General features: G+C 37.9%; 1 protein-coding gene across 4 annotated transcripts in view; it reads left to right on the top strand.

Moving 5' to 3' along the window:
• PDE4D (phosphodiesterase 4D) overlaps positions 1–24,552 on the top strand; it is a 1,154,521-nt gene that overhangs the window by 905,088 nt on the left and 224,881 nt on the right. Inside the window, exon 1 of one of the 4 annotated variants that reach the window (XM_038401477.2) lies at positions 9,733–10,050. The exons of the other annotated variants lie outside the window; for them this stretch is intronic. Coding sequence (XP_038257405.2) covers positions 9,986–10,050 — 65 coding nt within the window. The 5' untranslated portion in view covers positions 9,733–9,985. Of the gene's footprint in view, positions 1–9,732; positions 10,051–24,552 lie in introns of those variants that run through there. 4 annotated transcript variants of the gene reach the window in all.

Here is a 24,552-nt window from a genome sequence, read left to right as displayed (position 1 = left end):
TCATATGCTGTATACATTAAGGTATATGTTTGAGGCTAATCTCTAACATATTTTGTGTGTGTACACATAGACACACACGCAAAGGGTTTTTTCCCCAAGTATATGCTGAACCATATGCTTAGATAAACCAAAAGCTAGAATAGTGGAGTTATGTGCCTAGTTTTCCATAACATCATGGTTTTTAAACTGCATTATACTGGTTATCAGGAAAAGCCAATTGTGGCTGACATACCGAAGATAACAATGTAACTTGTTTTACTGAAAATGTAACCTTTGCTGGGAAAGAACATTCTGTTAAAATGTATAAAGCTTTATAACTCTTTTGTAGTAGTAATAATAATAATTAATAACAAACCCAATTTTTTCATCATCTGTAGTTGTGTGCATTCCATGGACAGTTCAACACCTAATTGAATATGTCTGCATTCACATACTTGATCTGTGTATGCGTGTCACATATCTGCACACTTAATTTAGGACACCCTAATATGTGTGCATAGCTAAGCATGCCAACCTTGAAAATCTGTTATATTCTCTGGCCCAAATACTCTCCTTAGTTCTTCTGGTACAACCTCCACTATGAGCCTCAGGGTGTAATTTAGGAAAGATATATTGCTGTTATGTTTTCAGACCTGTCAACAACACAGCATTAATTCCTCAGTGCACAGGAAGCTGGCTTTCTGATCTCCATCTCATTGATGAGACTGTGAAAGCATGCAATATCAGAATTTGACCTGTAGTATGCATAATACCAATTACACACACCTCCTGCATACTGCTATGTGAAGGGTTGCAATGAAACAACACATTTGACCACATTATGAATTATTCTGACAAATTATTTTTTTTAATTCCCCCATAGCAAAATTTATGTCCCATTTAATGAAAAGTATGTCTTCATTCATAATAATAAAATTCGTATGTGCCAAATTTCAGAGTAGCAGCCGTGTTAGTCTGTATTTTCAAAAAGAAAAGGAGTACTTGTGACACCTTAGAGACTAACAAATTTATTTGAGCATAAGCTTTTGTGAGCTACAGCTCACTTCATCGGATGCATTTGGTGGAAAAAACAGAGGGGAGATTGATATACACACACAGAGAACATGAAACAATGGGTTTTATCATACACACTGTAAGGAGAGTGATCACTTAAGATAAGCCATCACCAGCAGCAAGGGGGGGAAAGGAGGAAAACCTTTCATGGTGACAAACAAGGTAGGCCATTTCCAGCAGTTAACAAGAACACCTGAGGAACAGTGGAGGGTGGTTTTGGGGGGGGAGAAATAACATGGGGAAATAGTTTTACTTTGTGTAATGACTCATCCATTCTCAGTCTCTATTCAAGCCTAAATTAATTGTATCCAGTTTGCAAATTAATTCCAATTCAGCAGTCTCTCATTGGAGTCTGTTTTTGAAGTTTTTTTGTTGAAGGATAGCCACCCTCAGGTCTGTAATCGAGTGACCGGAGAGATTGAAGTGTTCTCCGACTGGTTTTTAAATGTTATAATTCTTGACGTCTGATTTGTGTCCATTTATTCTTTTACGTAGAGACTGTCCAGTTTGACCAATGTACATGGCAGAGGGGCATTGCTGGCACATGATGGCATATATCACATTGGTAGATGCGCAGGTGAACGAGCCTCTGATAGTGTGGCTGATGTGATTAGGCTCTATGATGGTATCCCCTGAATAGATATGTGGACAGAGTTGGCAATGGGCTTTGTTGAAAGGATAGGTTCCTGGGTTAGTGGTTCTGTTGTGTGGTGTGTGGTTGCTGGTGAGTATTTGCTTCAGGTTGGGGGGCTGTCTGTAAGCAAGGACTGGTCTGTCTCCCAAGATCTGTGAGAGTGATGGGTCGTCCTTCAGGATAGGTTGTAGATCCTTGATGATGCGTTGGAGAGGTTTTAGTTGGGGGCTGAAGGTGATGGCTGGTGGCGTTCTGTTATTTTCTTTGTTGGGCCTGTCCTGTAGTAGGTGACTTCTGGGTACTCTTCTGGCTCTGTCAATCTGTTTCTTCACTTCAGCAGGTGGGTATTGTAGTTGTAAGAATGCATGATAGAGATCTTGTAGGTGTTTGTCTCTATCTGAGGGGTTGGAGCAAATGCGGTTATATTGTAGAGCTTGGCTTAGACAATGGATCGTGTGGTATGATCTGGATGAAAGCTAGAGGTATGTATGTAGGAATAGCGGTAAGTAGGTTTCCGATATAGGGTGGTATTTATGTGTCCATCGCATATTAGCACCGTAGTGTCCAGGAAGTGGATCTCTTGTGTTGACTGGTCCAGACTGTGGTTGATGGTGGGATGGAAATTGTTAAAATCCTGATGGAATTCCTCAAGGGCTTCTTTTCCATGGGTCCAGACGATGAAGATGTCATCAATGTAGTGCAAGTAGAGTAGGGGCATTAGGGGACGAGAGCTGAGGAAGCGTTGTTCTAAGTCAGCCATAAAAATGTCACACAATGCCATCCACAGCCTCAGAAACTACTCTGACATCATAATCAAAAAGGCTGACAAAGGAGGTGCTTTCGTCATCATGAATAGGTCGGAATATGAACAAGAGGCTACTAGGCAGCTCTCCAACACCACTTTCTACAAGCCATTACCCTCTGATCCCACTGAGAGTTACCAAAAGAAACTACAGCATTTGCTCAAGAAACTCCCTGAAAAAGCACAAGAACAAATCTGCACAGACACACCCCTAGAATCCCGACCTGGGGTATTCTATCTGCTACCCAAGATCCATAAACCTGGAAATCCTGGACGCCCCATCATCTCAGGCATTGGCACCCTGACAGCAGGATTGTCTGGCTATGTAGACTCCCTCCTCAGGCCCTACGCTACCAGCACTCCCAGCTATCTGCGAGACACCACTGACTTCCTGAGGAAACTACAATCCATTGGTGATCTTCCTAAAAACACCATCCTAGCCACTATGGATGTAGAAATCTGTGAGCAATTAACATATTTCAAGACTAGAACTACCTTTAAAAGTAAAACTTGAAAGGAACACCTGCTATTGTTGAACCATCTTCCCCATCACACTCCCACTTCTGCCTGTTTATTGGTGAATCCCTATGTAAGATTTTTGCTACTTTGGCTGTTTTTGAAGTTCCTTGTCTTTTCTGGGACCTAGAGGTGCCAGATACCTGTGTACAATATCACCTATCAATCCCTTAACATATGCTACTGGTAAATCATATGTATTTCTGTACAAAGTCATAATGCTTTTTAGTGAAAGATGCTGAATACTCTTTTTCACGTTTACCTAGTCATCCTCTGATAAAGCAGTAGATGAAGTTCACTAAAAATCCAAAGATTAACTCCTTTTCCTGTGTTTTGAGCTAGGAAAGTTTTATTATAGTATTTCTGAATTTACAGGCTCCAGATACCCACTTGGGTTATAAATGTTTGGTTTAAAAATAAGAATTAGTAATGTGGGAATTAGATTGAATGTACAGTAAATCTAACCATCTAAGATGATTTTTTTTTCACACAAAAGTGCCATGGGGACTTCTGTGCTCTACTATGGTTTAGCAATTGGTAGCAAAATACCCTTACACTGCACAGTAGTGGGAAGTGTGGCAATTTTTCTCTACCTGAACAAAAAGAAAATCACTTTTTGACTGGAGCTATTATATCAGAGCTGGAAAAGGAGATTTTTGCCCAGTAAATAACTAAAAAAAAAATTGAAAATCTGTAACTTCTCATAATTCTTAAGTATGTGTCACTAGGGAAGCTAATCCAAAAGCCAAAGCAGAAATACAGTTCATTCCATCAATAAGCTTTTCTTTGTTTATTTACATCTATTTTAGAGTCATCTAAGCTACATGTACTGTAAATAAGTGCCTTTCAAGCTGTAGATAAATATTTTTTAATTTTTATTTTTTATTTTATTTTATTTTCCCAAAGTTTTAACTTATCCATAGAGACGTATTCAAATACGACAAAGAAAATACAACAGGAGTTATCTATTCATAAATAAATATTCCTGAGCATTCTAGGATAAATAATAAACTAGGTGACTTTAATGCGAATGGTGAATGTAAAGACTAAGCCCGCATCTTTGACTCACGCCCAAATCCTGTGACCTGTAAAGTCCTCAAAAGTAGCAGATTCATTGTGTTTACACCACACAGAGGACTCCCAACCACAGAAATGCTTTGCAATGGGGATGCAGCTTCTCCAGGTAATGAAGAACACTGTCCACATCTATTTAAGGGACACCATCAAAGGACCTAATCACATCAGCCAAACTATCAGAGGCTCATTCACCTGCACATCTACCAATGTGATATATGCCATCATGTGCCAGCAATGCTCCTCTGCCATGTACATTGGCCAAATTGGTTAGTTTCTATGCAAAAGAATAAATGGACACAAATCAGACATCAAGAATTATAATATTCAAAAACCAGTCGGAGAACACTTCAAAGTCCCTGGTCACTCGATTACAGACCTAAAAGTCGCAATACTCCAACAAAAAAAAGTAAAAAACAGACTCTAATAAGAAACTGCAGAAATGGAATTAATTTGTAAATTGGACACCATTAAATTAGGCTTGAATAAAGACTGGAAGTGGATGGGTCATTACACAAAGTAAAAACTATTTCTCCATGCTAATTTGTTCACTATTGTTACTTACACCTTCTTGTCAACTGTTTGAAATGGGCCATCCTGATTATCACTACAAAAGGTTTTTTTCTTCTGATGATAATCGCCCACCTTAATTGATTAGTCTAGTTATAGTTGGTATGGCAACTATATATTGTCGGTATGGCAACTATATATGGCAACCCATTTTTTCATGTTCTCTGTGTATATATATCTTCCTACTGTATTTTCCACTGCATGCATCTGATGAAATGGGTTTTAGCCCATGAAAGCTTATGCCCAAATACATTTGTTCGTCTCTAAGGTGCCACAAGTACTGATCTTTGATGATTCAGTCACTACTACTGTATAGGATGGAGTTAGAAGCAGGGAAGGAATGAAAGCATATGGAGCCACTGTCCAGGAGGAGTACAGTCCTTACTCCCTGACTTCCACCGAGTACAAAGTCCATTTATTTTGATAGTATACAGAAGTCAAAATTTGGTTCTCTGACCTTATTCAGGCCAAATTTCCACTTAGTTCAGTCAGTGTTATCTGAGCATAGATTTAAAAGTTTGATTCAACTAAATCCCTGATTCTGCAACTGGATCTACTCTGAGGGACTCAGACATCCATGCAAACAAAGCTCCATTCATTGTAGTGGGAGTCTGTGGGGACACAGGGATCTGCGTGTACGGGTCCAATTTCATGAATAGCATCTAAGAGACCTATCAGAAGGGGGAAATCGCACAAGTGTCTTTGGAGAATGATCAATAATATTTTCTTAAAGGTATAGTGAAATACTTTTCAAAATAAATAAATAAATAAATAAATAAAACAATTTAAGAATCCCTCTCAAGTAGCAGAATAGGCATATAGGCCTAGCATTTACAAACAAATAAATTTCAAACAAATTATTGAAGAGTCCATTCATCCCTTACTTACCTTCCAAGACCTGCTTTACCTGCCAAGATTCAATATTTCTCCTGGCAGAGTTGACAACATCCCTAAGACTCCTAAAGTAAAACAAGTTTATGGCAGATTTCTGCATTTTTTCCCCCAGTAAATATTGGTGACATCAGCCACTGCACGAATAACACACAACATAGAACTCAAGTCTTGTCAGTTAAAATGGCTTTCAGTTCATCTTTTAAAAGGAAAATTGAGCATTTACTTCAGCAAATACTATGTAGTAATCATGTGCTTACTGTTTATATAATGCTTTTCATCCATACATCTCAAATTGATTTACAAATTAGGAAACTAAGGTTCAGAGAAGTGAATTGCCCAAGGTCACAATGCAAACCAGTGGCAGAGTATGAACTAGAACTGGTTTCCAGTCCTCATCCCCTTGGCCACACTGTTCATTCTTTACATTATTTTTTCAGTTTTGTCATGAAAATTACATAGAACATGTGAATTTTCATATGATTACATACTACTTTAAAGATGTGTTATTGAAAGGAAAGCACCCTGGGTTGCTTCTTGCACATCTTTTTTTTATTATTGTTTGAAATCACATCCATATCTTTTAGTACTGATGGAGCTTGAATATACAGTCAAAACATGCTATTGTTGCTTTTCTTGTTACTACATGGAAAAACACACAAACTGAATTTTACCAGTTGAAAATACTGCATGCATAAATCACCTACCACATATGGCTGTTACGTTTGTTCTAAGCAATTGATTGGCTGCCTGCGTACAGGGTACACACATGTTAAACATGAATCTGTAAAGCATATTACAGCCACTCACAAAATATATAAAATTATAAACATATTTGCATTCACTATTCTCTTCTTAAACTACTTAAAATACACCTAAAGACAAGTGCTGGCACATTAGGCTTAATATCGCAACAGGCCATCATTTTAAATAACAAAATATATCATTGGGGGAAAAAACTGTTTTGCAATGAGTCAATACACATTTCTTTCTTTCATAGGTTTCAGAGTAGCAGCCGTGCTAGTCTGTATTCGCAAAAAAGAAAAGGAGTACTTGTGGCACCTTAGAAACTAACACATTTATTTGAGCATAAGCTTTCGTGAGCTACTGCTCACTTAATCCGACAAATGCATCCGATGAAGTGAGCTGTAGCTCACGAAAGCTTATGCTCAAATAAATTTGTTAGTTTCTAAGGTGCCACAAGTACTCCTTTTCTTTTTTGCTTTCTTTCATAGGCCATGATCCTGCTATGGGATCTGCTAATGCGACCTTTTATATCCATGAAAAGTTCCATTTGTTTCACTTGGTGGTGATTGAGTGATTACTTGGTAGTATATTAAAATATGTTTGTTTTATGTTGCTGCAATGGTTGTACAGTCTGTAGGCTGTCATGTTTGTCACCACAGTGCAGTGTGAGGGCCTGCCCCTGCCCTTATTCAAGTCAGTGATAAAAACTCCCATTGACATTAATGTGAACAAGGTCAGGCCTTGTATGAAACTGGTGTCTCTTCCAAGCTATGCCTAACTGTCTAATTGTTTGCTCAAAAACTTAGAATACTTTGTCTTAGTGATGCATTTTTGAAAATACTGTCTGTAGAATAACTAGAGTATAAAAAGCAAAAATCTCTGTCCATTCACTGAACTGAGAAGATCCAGATATTGCTTTGCATGCACTTGTCATTTCTTGCATCCAGAAAAGACCACCAGGCTTGCCAAGTTCCCAAACCCCTAGCTAAAAAATTGTGTTCGTTCATAGTTTAGCTTTGCTCTCTGCACTTCACCTCCCTCAGCCTCCACACGTTTTCTTTAACTTGTCCTTGGGCAACCTCTGAATACAATACAGATAACAGCATTCCCTGGAGAGCTTCACACTCTTTCCCCCTCTCCCCCCCACACCTTTGTTACTGGAGTCCCAGATCTCTGCTGGACCAGAATGGTGCCGGAGGCATGGTCTTGATCATTTGACTCGCTGGGATGCAGTTGCACTACAGTGTTCTGCCTGTGGCTGCCTAATAAATACCCAGTTGAACTGTAGGTACCTCATATAGACAAAGGCAGCATTTTCATTGATGTGTCTTTGAGATCTAACCATCCTAAGATCTCTGTTGTCTGACACTGTGATATTTTTAGTGCTTGAATGTCATTCAGGTATGGTACTTTGAGGCCATTTAGTCCAAAGCCCTGCTAATGCATGATTTGATAATCTTTGTGAGTTTCTGACTGATTGTTATTTAAATAGGGTGTGGGAGGGTGTTGGCACTTAAGTTTAATAATAAGGTACATAACGAGGTTAAGTAAAATATAAAAATTTAAAACGTCTAGATATTCCATAACAGTCCAACATTCCCATTTCACACTCATTCTGTCTTTATTTGAATCCATCCCACTTTCATTCAAGATGGGGCAAGGTTCAGCAAGTCCTGGCACATCTAGATATACTATCAAAGAAGTGTGGTGTGTGCACTGGCAGATCCAGCTATTATTAAAGGTCTGTGAATGCTGGACCCTTCTCATTTTAAGCTGCAGTTATCAGCTAAATCTTTTCTGGTCCTCTGCTCTTTGGAACTATCTTACATGATTCCACAGGCTCTTTTAACTGCTATATCTGCCAGTAAGTGTGATTTGAAAGATAGAGCCCTGAAATCATGAAGAACAGAATGCTTGGCATGAACTCTCATTAAAATTCTTTCTGCTATCAGGGAACAATTTATATGCAGATAACTAGTGCAAGCCTGCTGGCCCGTCAGGATCTTTCCTGACAATGCTCTGTACTCTACAATGCACATTATGGATCTGTGATAATGGTAATATGCAAAGATTCATTGGTATCAACAGAACATTTCATACTATCATCGAGCAATAGTTGAATATTTCACCTGATGAATTTTATTACATATTTTGAATAAACTATTAGCACATTGTTTCCACCATCCATGTGGCTTATAGAAGTAGATGAGTCATTCCTGAATATATTCAAATTTCACAAAAGTTTACTAATAAAATATTTGTTTATTCTCAGTTATTCACACAGCTGTTCCATCATTAAAATAGTATGCTCTCTGTCCTTGAAAACATTGTGTACAGGAATTGTTACGATGCATGTAACCACTTGTCGAGCAATAACTTGGCTCTTTCAATTTAAAAAGAAATTCCACTGCAGATTGGTTTATAGTACACTTGCAAAACTTCATTTAAATCACACAAACACAGTTCTGTTCTTTTTTAACTAAAGGTACATATTTAAAAACAGTAAGCAGACAAAAAGTACTTTTTTTTTGCTTCCACTAACTGTGAAACTGACAAACCAACTTAAATTAAGATTTCCAAAAGGGAATTTGCTCTTGGGCTGAAAGCTTTTATGCTAAGCTTTTGGCTAGAAGTTAAAAATAAAAAGCTTAGCTGTTTGTAATGGAGATGCTGTTAGTCTCTGCTGTAGCAGGACAAGCAGCTCTCTGCATTATAGTAAAAAAGGACTTCATAATATGGCACTTGATATATGGCATTTTTGTACTTCAGTGATTTATAGCAGTGTGTGTGTTGCATGTGTGTGCGAGACAGAAACTTTAACAATCAATGAGGAATTTTATTTTTCTTTAATTTCCCTGCATTGTTTTCACACAGAGGTCACTTGTCCCTCAAACAATATATTCTGTTTTTTGAGGTTAATAATGCTTCTCATTCACAAATCTACGAGAGGCAGAGGACATAGGGGAAGGGGAGAGGAAGAATTATATTCACTGATAATGACAGGTTTCAGAGTAGCAGCCGTGTTAGTTTGTATTCGCAAAAAGAAAAGGAGTACTTGTGGCACTTTAGAGACTAACAAATTTATTTGAGCATAAGCTGTAGCTCACAAAAGCTTATGCTCAAATACATTTGTTAGTCTCTAAGGTACCACAAGTACTCCTTTTCTATTCACTGATAAGACATCTGGTAAACCTGAGGTGCAAAAAGCTTTGTTCCTTTTCCTTTACTACATTGGGATGAACTCATCTAGCACTTCTGAAAAGGGAACTTCCCTGGAAATACCTTACATTCATTATTTTCCTTTTACAGTTGCTAATTTTTGAAGGTGATTGACCTTTAAACCTGTTGTTATAGGTCTGTGAGAAAGAGCTCAAGAGTCTCTTTCAGCTGCCTTGGTTCCCATGTGACCTAGATGGAGAATAGATTCAAAATACTGTTCCTCCCCAGGCAATAGGAGACAGAAGAGACTCAAGCACTGTCACTTCTGAACAGGCTAGTCCTGGAGTAAATTCAGTGTGAAAAAGGAAACAGTTCCTGTGAATTGCAACTCCTCCTTTGGAGCTTGGATTATTACGGGAGGAGGATTTCAGAGGATTTTTTTAACACAAATCTCACTTTGAAATGGAATACGTGGAGTGTGAGCTTTATAAGGGCAACTGAAGTTTCACTGCTAAAAATACTTGGGGGAATTTTTCAAAATGAGTATTGTTATGAAGCCAAGATCCCGATCTACCAGCTCCTTAAGGACTGCAGATACAATTTGGTAATGTGTTTTGGGGTTTTCTTTTCCTGATGCTGTCATCTCCCCACTCCCATTCTTTCACACAAACACACTGAAAAAGTGGCTGTATTTAATGCTGTTTTGACAGATCTTGCATGGTTACTAGAAATGCTCAGCTGTTAAGTTTAATTGAATAGTTAATAGCAAAAAAAATATTGTGCTCCTCCTTGTACAACAGTGTGTTCCTAATATTGAATAAGGAATACAGATTATCAATTAGTCACATTAATCAGTTTAATTCACTTGAGACACTTTTTAATATGTGACATTTGATCTGAATTATAACTTTAGTTGCTGAAATCAAACTTGCAGATTTGTAGTCTCATAGGTAAAATGAAAATTGTAGTTTTCACTGGCTATTTTTGGATACGTATACACAGTTAATGGTTTCTGTTGCACTAATAGACTTATTGCTCATGGATGACTGTCCACAGAAAAGACAGACATCAGCTACAGTGACATAAAGTGAGATTCTGCACTGCATTTTGGATTATGCATTTTTCCTCCACTCAGAAAACTGAAAGTTGACTAAATTAGCAGTCAATACAGTGTGTTTTGTTTTCTTGTTAAATTTATCATCTGGTAATTGTCAAGGTTGTATTATCTGTTGTTTAATTATTCTCATTACTAAACTGAGTGAACTTTTGTGGAGCTTGATTAACACAGGAAGGGCAAATTTTCTAGTAGCTATACAAATAAACAGATTTCACTTGTTAGTGAATTTCCTACCTTTTTCTAAATCTCCTACCTATATCATACCTTATTATGGATATAAAAACCTACAGTATTTTAGGGTAATGGTTCAGAACCCTGCACTGACACTATAGTAAACTCTGGTGTTTTGGACCATTAAAGTAAAATTCTATACTATTTTTAAAGGATTTTTTTCTATTTCTTAAAAATCACAATTGTTGCTTAGAATTAAGCAGTGTATTTCCTAGGTGCTTTCACTGAGATGTGTAATACTAATTAGATATATCTTTAGTTGTCAAACCTGCCAAGTTAACATAATTGATCTTGAGCTTATAAAAGTTTTGTTTTTGCCATAACTCTACAAGCTTTTTGATTGAATCACTCCAATCCATACAATACAGCTGAAAGTGATAATAAGTGCTAACTAATTGTTTCTAGCTATTTTGTATTAAAACAAGATAACATGGAATAGTGTTAACAATCTCAAACTATTGACCACGCTATGCAATCCTCAGAGCTTTCTCAAACAAAACCCTCACTGATGTCAGGGATAATTTTCCCTGAATAAGGACTGCAAGATGTAGCCCCAGGTATTGATTTTTTTATTTTTGTTTTAAATGTAATAAAAATAAGAATTGCAGTGATCTATAGATAGATAGATCTATACTTTGTACAATATTGTGTAAAATGGTGAAGCAATAATGTCCTAGAGGCCTCAACTGAGCTAAAAAATAAATAATCAATCTCAGTATATAGCCTCTAAATCAGTGAGACGGTATATGAATGTCTTAGCTTGTACATAAGAAAAAATATGCAACTACACTAAATAACTTACTTAGAAATGGAGAGGTTATTCAGAGATACCATTTTTACTGCTCTTCTTTCTCACAAAAATATCTTTCATGCTGATGTGTGCACACCCTACAAGGTCTCTGACATGACAGCTTGATGTTCTGTCTCTCTAATCTATCTTTTTGTCTCATTGTGTGGCCCCCTGTCACTGTAGCACATCTGAACGAATATACTGATCTGGTGGGACAGAATATATTTCCTGCTAATTGTGAATATTGAATTGATGTGCACTGAGATCCATCATTTCCTAGCAATTTGGAATCATCCCTCATGCAGAGGAAGTGGTTAGCAGGGGAATCCTTGGAAGCATGGATCTGTGGGGCTTGCTCTGGTCTCTAGTGGTTTGAAAATTGAACCAAACCCTTGTCACTTCTGTGAGGGGAAAAACCCTATCTCTTATGAAAGAATTGACAGGAAAATTGCACAAGTGAAAACTCCTGGAATGCTCTAGCCCCAACACAGAACTAACTTCCGTAGGGGAGCGTTGGGATCAGTGAATAAAATTGTCAAAAGAGCCTAGATGATTTATAATCCTAAATCATTTAGGCACTTTAGTCTCGTAAGTCACTTAGGCACCTTTGAAATTTTTATCCAGTGTCGTCATTTCAAACCAGGATAGGGATGAAAGTTGAATCTAGACAAATTCAGTCTGCAGTTAAGGTGTAAATTTTTAACATTGAGAGTAATTAGCCATTGGAACCAATTTACCAAGGGTCATGGTAGACTCTCCATCACTGACAATTTTAAAGTCAAAATTGAATGTTTTTTCTAAAAGATATGATCTAGGAATTACTTTGAAGAAGTTATATGGCCTTTTATATACAGGGGGTCATATTAGATGATCATAATGGTCCCTTTTAACCTAGGAATCTAAAGGATCTCTTTAATGATCTGAAAATCAAAAAGGAATCCTACACAAAATGGAAACATGGATGAATTGCTAAAGAGGAGTACAGAAAAATATTGGGACAAAATCAGAAATGCTAAGTACAAAATGAGTTACACCTAGAAAGGGACATAAAAGGTAATCGGAAGAGGTTCTTTCAATATGTTAACAGCAAGAGAAAGATGAAGGAAAGTGTAGGTCCTCTACTTAGTGCGGAATGAGAGCAACTATCTAATGACATCAAGAAGACTTCAGTCTTCACTAAAAAAGTTAATGGTGACCAGATACTCAACACATTAGTATTAACACTAAAGAGGAAGGAACACAAGCAGAAACAAAAGGAACAGATTAAAGAAGGTAAATTTGATGTATTCAAGTCAGCAGGGGCTGCTGAAATTCATGCTAAGCTGCTTAAAGAACCAACTGAACCAATCTTGGAACCACTAGCACTTATCTTTGAGAACTCATGGAGGACAGATGAGATTTCAGAAGACTAGATAAGGGCAAAACAGCACCTATCTTTCAAAAAAAAAGGGAACAAAAAGGACTCAGCGAATTATAAACCATTCAGCCTAACTGTAATACCTGGAAAGATAGTAGAAGAAATGATTAAACAATCAATTTGTAACCCCCTGGAGGATAATGGTATTAGAAGAAATAGCCAGCATGGATTTGACAAGAACAAATCATGCCATACCCACCTACTTTCCTTCTTTGACAGGGTTACTGGCCTAGTGAATATGGGGGAAGCAGTAGATATGATATATCTTGATTTTAATAAGGCTTTTGGCACAGTTCCACGTGGGGTTCTCATAAGCAAAGCAGGGAAATTCAGACTAGATGAAATTACTATAAGGTGGATGTACAACTGGTTGAAAGACTCAAAGAGTATAGTTTATCAGTGGTTTGCTATCAATCTGCTATGCAGTAGTGTTCTACAGGGGTCAGTTCTGGGTCTGGTACTGCTTAATATTTTCAGTAATGACATGGAGAATGGAATGGAAAGTATGATTATAAAATGTTTGGATTGCACCAAGATGGGAGGGGTTGTAAGCGCTTTGGGGGACAGGATTAGAATTCAAAATGCCCTTGGTAAATTGGAGAGTTGGTGTGAAATCAACAAGATGAAATGTAATAAAGACAAATGCAAAAAACCCTACCCTTTGGAAGGAAAAATCAAATGCACAACTACAAAATGGGAAATAACTGGCTATGTTGTAGTATTGCTGAAAAGGATCTGGGGGTTATAGTGGCACACATATGAACATGAGTCAACAACATGATGCAGTTCCAAAAAAAAATAGCTAATATCATTCGGGGGTGTACTACAGGAGGTAATTGTCCCTCTGTACTTGTCAGAACCTGAGCTGGAATACTGTGTCCACTCAGAGCTCCGCACTTTAGGAGAGAACTGTACACATTAGAGAGAGTCCAGAGGAGTAACAAAAATGATAAAAAGTTTAGAAAACCTGGCCGGTGAGAAGATATTTAAAAACAAAACAAAACTGGGCATGTTTAGTTTTGGAGAAAGAAGACTGAGGGAGGGACCAGATAACAATCTTCAAATTGTTTCCATTCTGCTGAAAACTGTGCATTTCCAGATTGAGGGCTCTTATAAAGAGGACAGTGATCAATTGTTCTCGTATCCTCTGAAGGGAAGACAAGAATCATAGAATCATAGAATCATAGAATATCAGGGTTGGAAGGGACCCCAGAAGGTCATCTAGTCCAACCCCCTGCTCAAAGCAGGACCAAGTCCCAGTTAAATCATCCCAGCTAGGGCTTTGTCAAGCCTGACCTTAAAAACCTCTAAGGAAGGAGATTCTACCACCTCCCTAGGTAACGCATTCCAGTGTTTCACCACCCTCTTAGTGAAAAAGTTTTTCCTAATATCCAATCTAAACCTCCCCCATTGCAACTTGAGACCATTACTCCTCGTTCTGTCATCTGCTACCATTGAGAACAGTCTAGAGCCATCCTCTTTGAAACCCCCTTTCAGGTAGTTGAAAGCAGCTATCAAATCCCCCCTCATTCTTCTCTTCTGCAGACTAAACAATCCCAGCTCCCTCAGCCTCTCCTCATAAGTCATGTGCTCTAGACCCCTAATCATTTTCGTTGCCCTTCGTTGTACTCTTTCCAATTTATCCACATCCTTCCTGTAGTGTGGGGCCCAAAACTGGACACAGTACTCCAGATGAGGCCTCACCAGTGTCGAATAGAGGGGAACGATCACGTCCCTCGATCTGCTCGCTATGCCCCTACTTATACAACCCAAAATGCCATTGGCCTTCTTGGCAACAAGGGCACACTGCTGACTCATATCCAGCTTCTCGTCCACTGTCACCCCTAGGTCCTTTTCCGCAGAACTACTGCCGAGCCATTCGGTCCCTAGTCTGTAGCGGTGCATTGGATTCTTCCATCCTAAGTGCAGGACCCTGCATTTATCCTTATTGAACCTCATTAGATTTCTTTTGGCCCAATCCTCCAATTTGTCTAGGTCCTTCTGTATCCTATCCCTCCCCTCCAGCGTATCTACCACTCCTCCCAGTTTAGTATCATCCGCAAATTTGCTGAGAGTGCAATCCACACCATCCTCCAGATCATTTATGAAGATATTGAACAAAACGGGCCCCAGGACCGACCCCTGGGGCACTCCACTTGACACCGGCTGCCAACTAGACATGGAGCCATTGATCACTACCCGTTGAGCCCGACAATCTAGCCAGTTTTCTACCCACCTTATAGTGCATTCATCCAGCCCATACTTCCTTAACTTGCTGACAAGAATGCTGTGGGAGACCGTGTCAAAAGCTTTGCTAAAGTCAAGAAACAATACATCCACTGCTTTCCCTTCATCCACAGAACCAGTAATCTCATCATAAAAGGCGATTAGATTAGTCAGGCATGACCTTCCCTTGATGAATCCATGCTGACTGTTCCTGATCACTTTCCTCTCCTCTAAGTGCTTCAGGATTGATTCTTTGAGGACCTGCTCCATGATTTTTCCAGGGACTGAGGTGAGGCTGACCGGCCTGTAGTTCCCAGGATCCTCCTTCTTCCCTTTTTTAAAGATGGGCACTACATTAGCCTTTTTCCAGTCATCCGGGACTTCCCCCGTTCGCCACGAGTTTTCAAAGATAATGGCCAAGGGCTCTGCAATCACAGCCGCCAATTCCTTCAGCACTCTCGGATGCAATTCGTCCGGCCCCATGGACTTGTGCACGTCCAGCTTTTCTAAATAGTCCCTAACCACCTCTATCTCTACAGAGGGCTGGCCATCTCTTCCCCATTTTGTGTTGCCCAGCACAGCAGTCTGGGAGCTGACCTTGTTAGTGAAAACAGAGACAAAAAAAGCATTGAGTACATTAGCTTTTTCCACATCCTCTGTCACTAGCTTGCCTCCCTCATTCAGTAAGGGGCCCACACTTTCCTTGGCTTTCTTCTTGTTGCCAACATACCTGAAGAAACCCTTCTTGTTACTCTTGACATCTCTTGCTAGCTGCAGCTCCAGGTGCGATTTGGCCCTCCTGATATCTTTCCTACATGCCCGAGCAATATTTTTATACTCTTCCCTGGTCATATGTCCAAGCTTCCACTTCTTGTAAGCTTCTTTTTTATGTTTAAGATCCGCTAGGATTTCACCATTAAGCCAAGCTGGTCAAGAAGCCAAGAAGTGATAGGCTTTATCTGCAGCAACGGAGATTAAAGTCAGACATTAGGAAAAACTTTCTAACTTGAAGAGTACTTAAGCTCTGGAACAGGCTTCCAAGGAAAGTTGTAGAATCCCCATCATTGGAGGTTTTTAAGAACAAGTTGGACAAACAGCTGTCAGGGATGATCTAGGTTTACTTGGTCCTGCCTCTGCTCAGGGGGCTGGACTTAATGACTTCTTGAGGTTTCTTCCAGTCCTACATTTGTATGATTCTATTATTCTGTAATGGAAACAGATCATTGTTTTTCATGAGAAAAAATGAGAAGAATTAGTTGTTTGTTTTGCTGTAAAAAAAAAAATTTGACATCACTTAAGGCTGCCTCTCATTCCTAACTTCACAAAGGATACTGGTGTTTCAGCAGAAGAGCCTGTAGCTGCTGCATATCATCAGCTTTTGAGTGAAATAACATTGGCATGACATTTGTATTCACGAGGAAGAATACTGGTATAAAAGAGCAATTCACAGTGAGGTAAATTCTTGGTTAAATCAGAAATAGATGCACTTTAAGTGAGCTATGTAATCATGATGACTTAGTTATTTGTTATTGGTAAGCAGAGATCGTTATTTGGGGACCAGAGTTTCCATTCTGCTGAAAACTGTGCATTTCCAGATTAGTTTCATTTGGAAATGGAGAATCTGGGAGCCAGCTCACCAGAGAGCAGAGCCAGGGAGCCATGTAGCCCAGAAACTGGCTAGCCCAAAAGCCCCACCACCTATTAGTTGAACAGTCAAGTAGCTTGAGAGCCCAGGGGGCCAGGCCACTGAACAGCCAACTAACCAGCTCCTGAAAACAAGTCAAGCCACTGACCAGCCTGTCTGTTTGCATGGTCTCTATTGGATGTTTTGACAAAAGCTACATGTTCCCATAGACCATTTCAATTAGTCAAATCAGCATTTCCAATGGAAAACTGTTCTCTCAGAAAATGCTTGTTTCATTTTCATTAAATGCAATGATAGTTTACCTTATTAACTGAGTTTTTGTGTGATTTTGCTGCAATTCACCCCTCAGATGCTATCACAAGGTTGTCTCTTTTTTCTTTGAAAAGTGAGCAACTGATGTGAAAAGAGGATTTTGAAATAGAGGGGTTAGAGAGAAAGTTAAAATAGCCTCTCTAGTCATGTAAAGGAAGCCATTATGCCATCTGGTGGTTAGATTATTGCAGAGTCAGCATGCATGTTTGGTTTGGAAGGAGGAAAGTGAAAATTACCCCCTCTTCAGGGACTTATAAACAGAAGTCTTCTGAAAGGACAAAAGAGTTGATTCTCCTATCACACTGGAATAAATCGGGATTAATTCCATGGATGTCAATGTGGTTGATTTTCCTCTCATGCTGGTGTGAATCAGGAGTAACTTCACTGAAATCCAGGGTATTGGACCAGTGTAAAACTAATGTAAATGAGAAAAAAATCAGATCTTATGTATACCTCTAACTGCTGTGGTCAATCACAAACATGCAAGTAGATTCTGTATTCTCAGGTTACAGATAATATAAGATGTATTGTCCTCTTAGAAGCTAGAAATTCTCTACTGAGATAATCCATATATGATGGTACACACAAAGCAGCAACTGATCATTTTGAGAATAAAGATGATTTAACAGTTTTGCTGTAACATTAGTATGATTTCTTGCTGTTGAAAAAGCTACTGGCATATTTAACAGTGAATTGAGGTTTACTTAATTCCTGAGAAGATGCCATCAATGTTTTTATTTTGTGCCATTTCCTGAAGGAGTTATGTTTTGTATCTAATAACATAGAAAATTGATATTTTTCTCACACATTATGGAAGTCGAACAAAGTGAGAAAATCAACTATCCCATGCTATCCTATATATATCTTGCAAACCTACATCGGAAGTTTGTTCTTCCGACTTCATTTCTGCTGTGTTGGAACTGAAACCAATTTGAGTCAGCATAGTTAAGTAAAATACCCTTTTTGTGTTTTTTAATGAAATGTATTTTATGTTCCTAAAAGGCACCAGATTGACAACAGTAGAGACAGAAATCCTCTTATCCACAGAAAAATAATATATTGTATGGTATTTCATGTTTGTGGGCCTGAGTCTGCAGACTTTTTTGCTTGAATAGTTGAAGTTGGTAAGAATACTCACATGAATAAAGACTGCAGGAGTAGGCCATGAATTATTACTTGCTGACAGTGTGATAATACTCAAGACAACACTAACAGACTAGCACTATTTCAACTGGAAAGATTTAAGAGTGCAGATGAACTGTTGATAAGTCTGTGAAGTATGATTGCTTGAGTTACTTCAACTGTAGCTAAACTAGCACACAACAAAAAGCTGTTATTAAAATCAAACTGTAAAGCTTTGTGTTGTAATGTAGCTTCTACTCAGAACTTACCAATTATTTAGAAAGGCACATTTAGTGTTAGAATTTATTGTAAAGACATGGTGGTTGTTGGGTTTTTTTAGATCCTATTTGTTTATGAGGAAATATGGAGAGACAACAGTCTCACCATAGTTATAAAAGAAAAGGAGTACTTGTGGCACCTTAGCACTGATTTCTGTTGTGAGGCCCATTTATACACTTTAGTCTCCCTTTTCTCCACCCTATATTCTAAATACCTCAAAGGCTCACTGGCTTGAAAGTTTGTATGTACTGTGTTTGGCCAGGGAAGACTTTAAAAAAAAATTGAACATGAATCAATTAACATTGAGATGGAAATGATGAAATACAGGTGGTTTAAAATAGATGATTTTTTTTAAATTCTAGTCAAATCCTATTTAAAAACCAATTGGTCTAAAATCTTCAAATTTGTTTTATTTAGAGAAGGTTAAGGGGTAACTTGATTATAGTCTATAAATATCTACGTGGGGAACAAATATTTAATAATGAGCTCTTCAATCTAGCAAAGAAAAGTTTAACATTATCCAATGGCTGGAAGCTGAAGCTAGACAAATTCAGACTGGAAATAAGACCTAAGTTTTTAATGGTGAGAGTAGGCAACCATTGGAACAATTTACCAAGAGTTGTGATTAATTCTCAGTCATGGGTAATTTTTAAATCAAGATGGGATTTTTTCTAAAATATCTGCTCTAGGAATTATTTTGGGGAAGTTCTGTGGCCTGTGTTATACAGGAGGTCAGACTAGATGATCACAATGGTCCCTTCTGGCCTTGTAATCTAGGAATACTTGATGAGATCTAGCAAATAGGGCTAGATGTTAAATGTTAGTTTTCAAGCTAATCTCTAGTCATTTGATCAGAAGTTGGAACTTCTTCATGATCTGACAAAGTTCAGGAAATTCTTCATGACACTGATAATACTGTTTCAGTATTCTGGTACAACTGTTTCTCCAGCATACATAGAAACACAATCCTCCTAAGCACTTCACTTCAACCTGTTCAAACACACAGAACCTTCTTTCCCCAGCATGTGCAAACACAAAACACAATTCGCCAGAGCCCACAACAGTCTATTTCCAATTTTTCCCTGCAAACACAAGCTGGACTTCACACAAATTCATCCTCACACCCACTTCACAGATATACAGAATTATCCCTCCCATCACAACTGTAACTGAACCAGCTGGGTTGAAGTTTTTTTAAGACTTCAGCCATATTTTTGAGGAAATTGGTATAGTTCTACTAAATATAAGGTCAAGATATGCTAAATAGCACATCTAATATATAATATAATATAATGATGGAGAATAAATACCTTCCTATTTAGAAGTATGAGGATGTTTCCTTCATAACTTTAAAAATTAGAAAATTGTCAGGAAAAAAAGTTTGTATAGGCTGAAGTTAATGTTGAGAAAGTATCAGTAATTTAAAGGGGGAAAAGAAGAGAACAATGTTGTTCAAAATTAGACATTAGAAAACCAGGAAAATACAAGTTAAGGTTAAACTTTTAAAAATCACCAACTTTTTAAAGCAATGAAACTTAGCTAAGGTACAAAAAAAACCTTCATTATCATAAACATAACTCAGCTACTGTTGAGGAGGCAACAAAGATTTTGTTCTGAGAGTTTTTGTAACACATAAGCTACACAGGAAAACTATGAAAGTCACTATACAAACATCTCCGAGTTTTAATGACATAACAAACTACTCATCCTCCACGCTCATGGTTACTCTGATTCCATCAGAACTGCTTAGTGGTTATATAGCCTTGTAGTTCAAGCTTTTGTGTGTAATAGTGTGCATTGGGGTGTTTATAAGCTGCAAAATACAGCACAATTTACAGCTGGATTCCTGCACACTTTTGTGTGTTGTGACTGGTGAAGTCATAAGGATGAATGTCTTCATCTCTCACTATCTGCTTATATGCTGTAATAACAATATTTGAAATGTTTTTGCTTTTGTAAGATCTTTTGTAAGTTCAGTTCCAAAAAAAGTACTTATAAGAAACTTTTCCAAGGAATATGCCAAACTGTAGCACTACAAACACTTCTTAACTATTGCTAAGCATACGGCATCACCGAGGCATTCGAGACTTCCAAGTATTTCTTTGTCCCCCTATTTTCCTGACTTCATATCTACTTACTCATTTTCCTGCTTATTCTACTCCAGCAGTCATTGCCTCGTCCCTGAGCACTTTCCACAATTATGGGTTACTCATACTGCCCCTCTGAGCCAAAACTTTTACTTCTTCCTCCCATTGAGCCATTACCACCTGCAATTAAATCTTACTTTTCACCTTCTTATAAAGGCTTTTGGAATATTCTGCTTGACAGATGTCTGATGCTCTCCTCTCCTCATTTAAGTCTCTTGTGAAAGCTTACTTCTATAATACCTGCAATGAGATAATTATTTTCACAATTTTTAACTTGATCTATTTCATTTTTCTATACTTAAAAACCACCAAAGATGTTCAAATGCCTTAAATTGAAGGGTTGTCTACAAATTTAGTGCTGCAGCAGCACAGCTGTACCGATGCAGCTGCGCCACTGTAGTGTTTAGTGAAGATGCCCCCTATGCCAACAGGAAAACTTCTCTCATCGGTGTAGGTACTCCACCTCCCCGAGAGGCAGAAGCTATGTTGATGGAAGAAGCCCTCCCATCAACATAGCACTGTCTACATGGGGCAGGGAGCAGAGGTAGGTCAATATAACTATGATTTTCCACACCCTGAACGACATAATTATATAGTTATGTCTGTAGTGTAGACCAGGCCGGAATAACCACATATTTGTATTACTGCTACTCCCATCCTTCCTAACCCCATCTACTCCCTACTGCTTATCATCTTCATTTATTGTCACTTCAGTTCTCAATTCCTATTAACTTTTACACAGTGTTGGAGGTGCTCACAACTTTGCACTATTAAGTTTAAATATCATTAAATACTTCGCACTATTAAATTTCATCCCATTTCTATTACTCCATTTTACAAGGTCATCCAGATCTTCTTGTACGATATATGTAGGTGTATCTTCTTTTCTTCGTCAAGCACCACCATTTCCAGATCATAGAATGGGCAGTGACAAACACATGCAGCATACACTTTTCCTTTTGGTTTTTTACTTAATTGCTAGTGCCTCAATACTCCTGTCACCTTTTTACTGTCATCCATGCGCACTGGATTCTTCTTTTCAGTTCTCCAGGTCTCTCCCCAATGGCACTAAGTGTACTTTGAAGTATACAAATTCTTTCTCGTTCATTGTAAATTTAGATTGTAAGTTCGTTGGGCAGGGAACATGTCTTTTAGTGTCCTCCTAGGGTATGTCTCTGCAATTGGAGGTGTAATTGCAGCATACGTAGTCATACCCAAACTAAAATGAAGCTGTGGTAGCATGGGATTCACTACACGCTGTGCAAGCTTGCCTGGGACCCTGGTTATTTACTCAGGTGGCTAGCCTACACTGGCTTCACTACTGGCTTCACTACTGTTGGTACTTGCACTAGCTAGATTAAAGCTAGCTCTCATATGTCTACACATGCTACAATCACACTTCTGATTACAGTGTAGACATACCCTTAGAGCACCTAGCACACCTTAGGTTGCTATAAAATAATTGTATCTTATAAAAGTATAGTGAAGCCGGTCTTTAAGGCACTATGCAAGGCATCAACAAAAAAACATTGATTAGGATCAGAACTTTATTTAGTACATTGGGGATACTTTGGAGCAGTATTTTAGGGAGGTTGCCTGCTAGGAGTAGTTTCTTGTACAAATTTCACTTTAAAGTGCATTATATTAGCTTATAATTTACTAGATAACTAACATAAGAGAAAACTATTTACAAATACAATATGTGCACATTAGGAGAGAATAGCTTTGAAATAATTTGTCTTATTAACAGCTCCTTCCTTTCACTGTATTGGCAGCTCATATGTTTGGTATCAGTAAAGGTCAATGTAGTGTACATGTTTATTTGCACGTAAACTAATAATTTCTAACTTCATTTTTATATCATTGCATATTTCCCAGTTTTGAAAATTGTTCATATCACTTGTGTTATCAGATGAAGTTAATAACTTCTTTATTGTTTTATGTGAAAAGCTGAATAAGGCTATATATCCTCCATTGATACCATAGTGTAAATGACTGAACATGAAGTACCACATTTGTAGGAGACCACCTTTTTTTATAATTCTTTAAAGTCCTAATCGATTCATGGATGATGTAATAAAAAACCTATTTAAATTGAATTCTGCTTTTATATATATATATATATATATATATATATATATATATATATATATATATATTTCATCCTACTTTTATATTATTTATGAGGCCTTTTGCATGAAAACTTGAACTTTAGTTCATAAAAATCCATCAGCAGCTTATTTCCAGCCTGACATAGATCCATATATTTTAAGGCCAGAATGAACCATTATGATCATTTAGTCTGACCGTCTACATAACACAGACCAAATAATCTCACACATTAATTTCTGGATTAAGCATATAATTTTGGGATAAAATATAACATATCTTTTAAAAAGATATCCTGTCTTGATTTAAAGATTGAAAGGTTATGGATAATTCATGACATCCCTGTGTATTTGTTCCAGTGGTTAATTACCTTCCCCTTAAAAATGTGTGCCTTATTTCTAATCTGAATTTGCCCAGCTTCAATGTCCAACCACTGTATCTATTTATAGCTTTTTGTACTAGATTAAAGAGCCATCTACTATCAGACATTTCTTCCCTGTGTGTAGATACTTGTATGACATGACTAAGTCAACTTTTAACCTTCTCTTGGATAAACTAAATAAATAGAGTTGTTTTGTCTTTCTCTATAAGGCATGTGTTCCAGACCTAGAGTCCTTCTAGGAGCTCTTTTCTGAATGCTTTCCAATTTGTCAATATCTTTTTGGAAGTGTGGACACTAGAAACTGGATAAAGTACAGGGATGCAGACAACATTTTTATTTTTGCGGGGGAGGGGGCTATAGACAAAAAAATAGTTGCTGAATATTTCATTAATGAGTAGTTTTGTGTCATAATTAAATTTGTCCACTTTCAATAAAGCGGGATAAATGAATTTATGTTCCAAACTCAGTGTTTCCTTGATTAATGCAATCCCTACAGGTTGGGGGGAGGCTAAAGCCGCCCCGAGCCTCTAGTTGTCTACACCTATTTAGTATTCCAGTAATGATATCACTAATGCTGTATGTAGAGGCAATTCGAACTCCCTATTCCTACTTGATATTCCCCAGTTTATATATTTCTGTTTGCTCTCTTAGCTACAGCATTGCACTGGGAGCTCAGGTTCAACTGGCTATTTGCCATGACTCCTGACTCCTTTTCAGAGTCACTACTTCTTAGGCTACAGTCCCCCATTTTATATGTGTGGTCAGAGGTGAAAGTAAAATGTGTCTCTTACTGGTACGGGGGGCTTTAAAATCGCAGGCCCTGGGGTAGCTGCACCTTTTTCCCCTCTGTTGGATGATGATTGATCCCTCATTTATAATAAATGTTTAGATATATCAGATAACCAGTTTTTAATCTATGTAATATGACCTACACTGATTTTGCATAGTACTATTTTGTTACCAGAATGAGACTAAGTCAAATGCCTTACAGAAGTCTAAGTGTGTTATGTCAATACAGTTATGTTTATCAAACAAATTTGTGATTTTATTAAAAAAAACATTATCAAGTTTGTTTGACAAGACCTTCACCAATAAAACCATGTTGACTGGCATTAATTATGCTATTATCTCTAGATTCTTTACTGACTGCATCTTATATCAACCTTTCCATCATTTTGCCCAGGACTGATGTCAGACTAACCAGCCTATCCTTCCTGGGACATCCTGTTAGTCCTTTGTAAATATTGGCACAACATTCCCCTCCTCCCATCCTCTGGAATTTTCCTGGTATTTCAAAATTTGTTAAATATTGACAGAAAGTGTTCAAAG

Source organism: Dermochelys coriacea, chromosome 5 (assembly GCF_009764565.3).
Source record: "Dermochelys coriacea isolate rDerCor1 chromosome 5, rDerCor1.pri.v4, whole genome shotgun sequence".
NCBI classification, from domain to species: domain Eukaryota; kingdom Metazoa; phylum Chordata; order Testudines; family Dermochelyidae; genus Dermochelys; species Dermochelys coriacea.
This window is presented reverse-complemented; position numbering and strand designations above follow the sequence as displayed.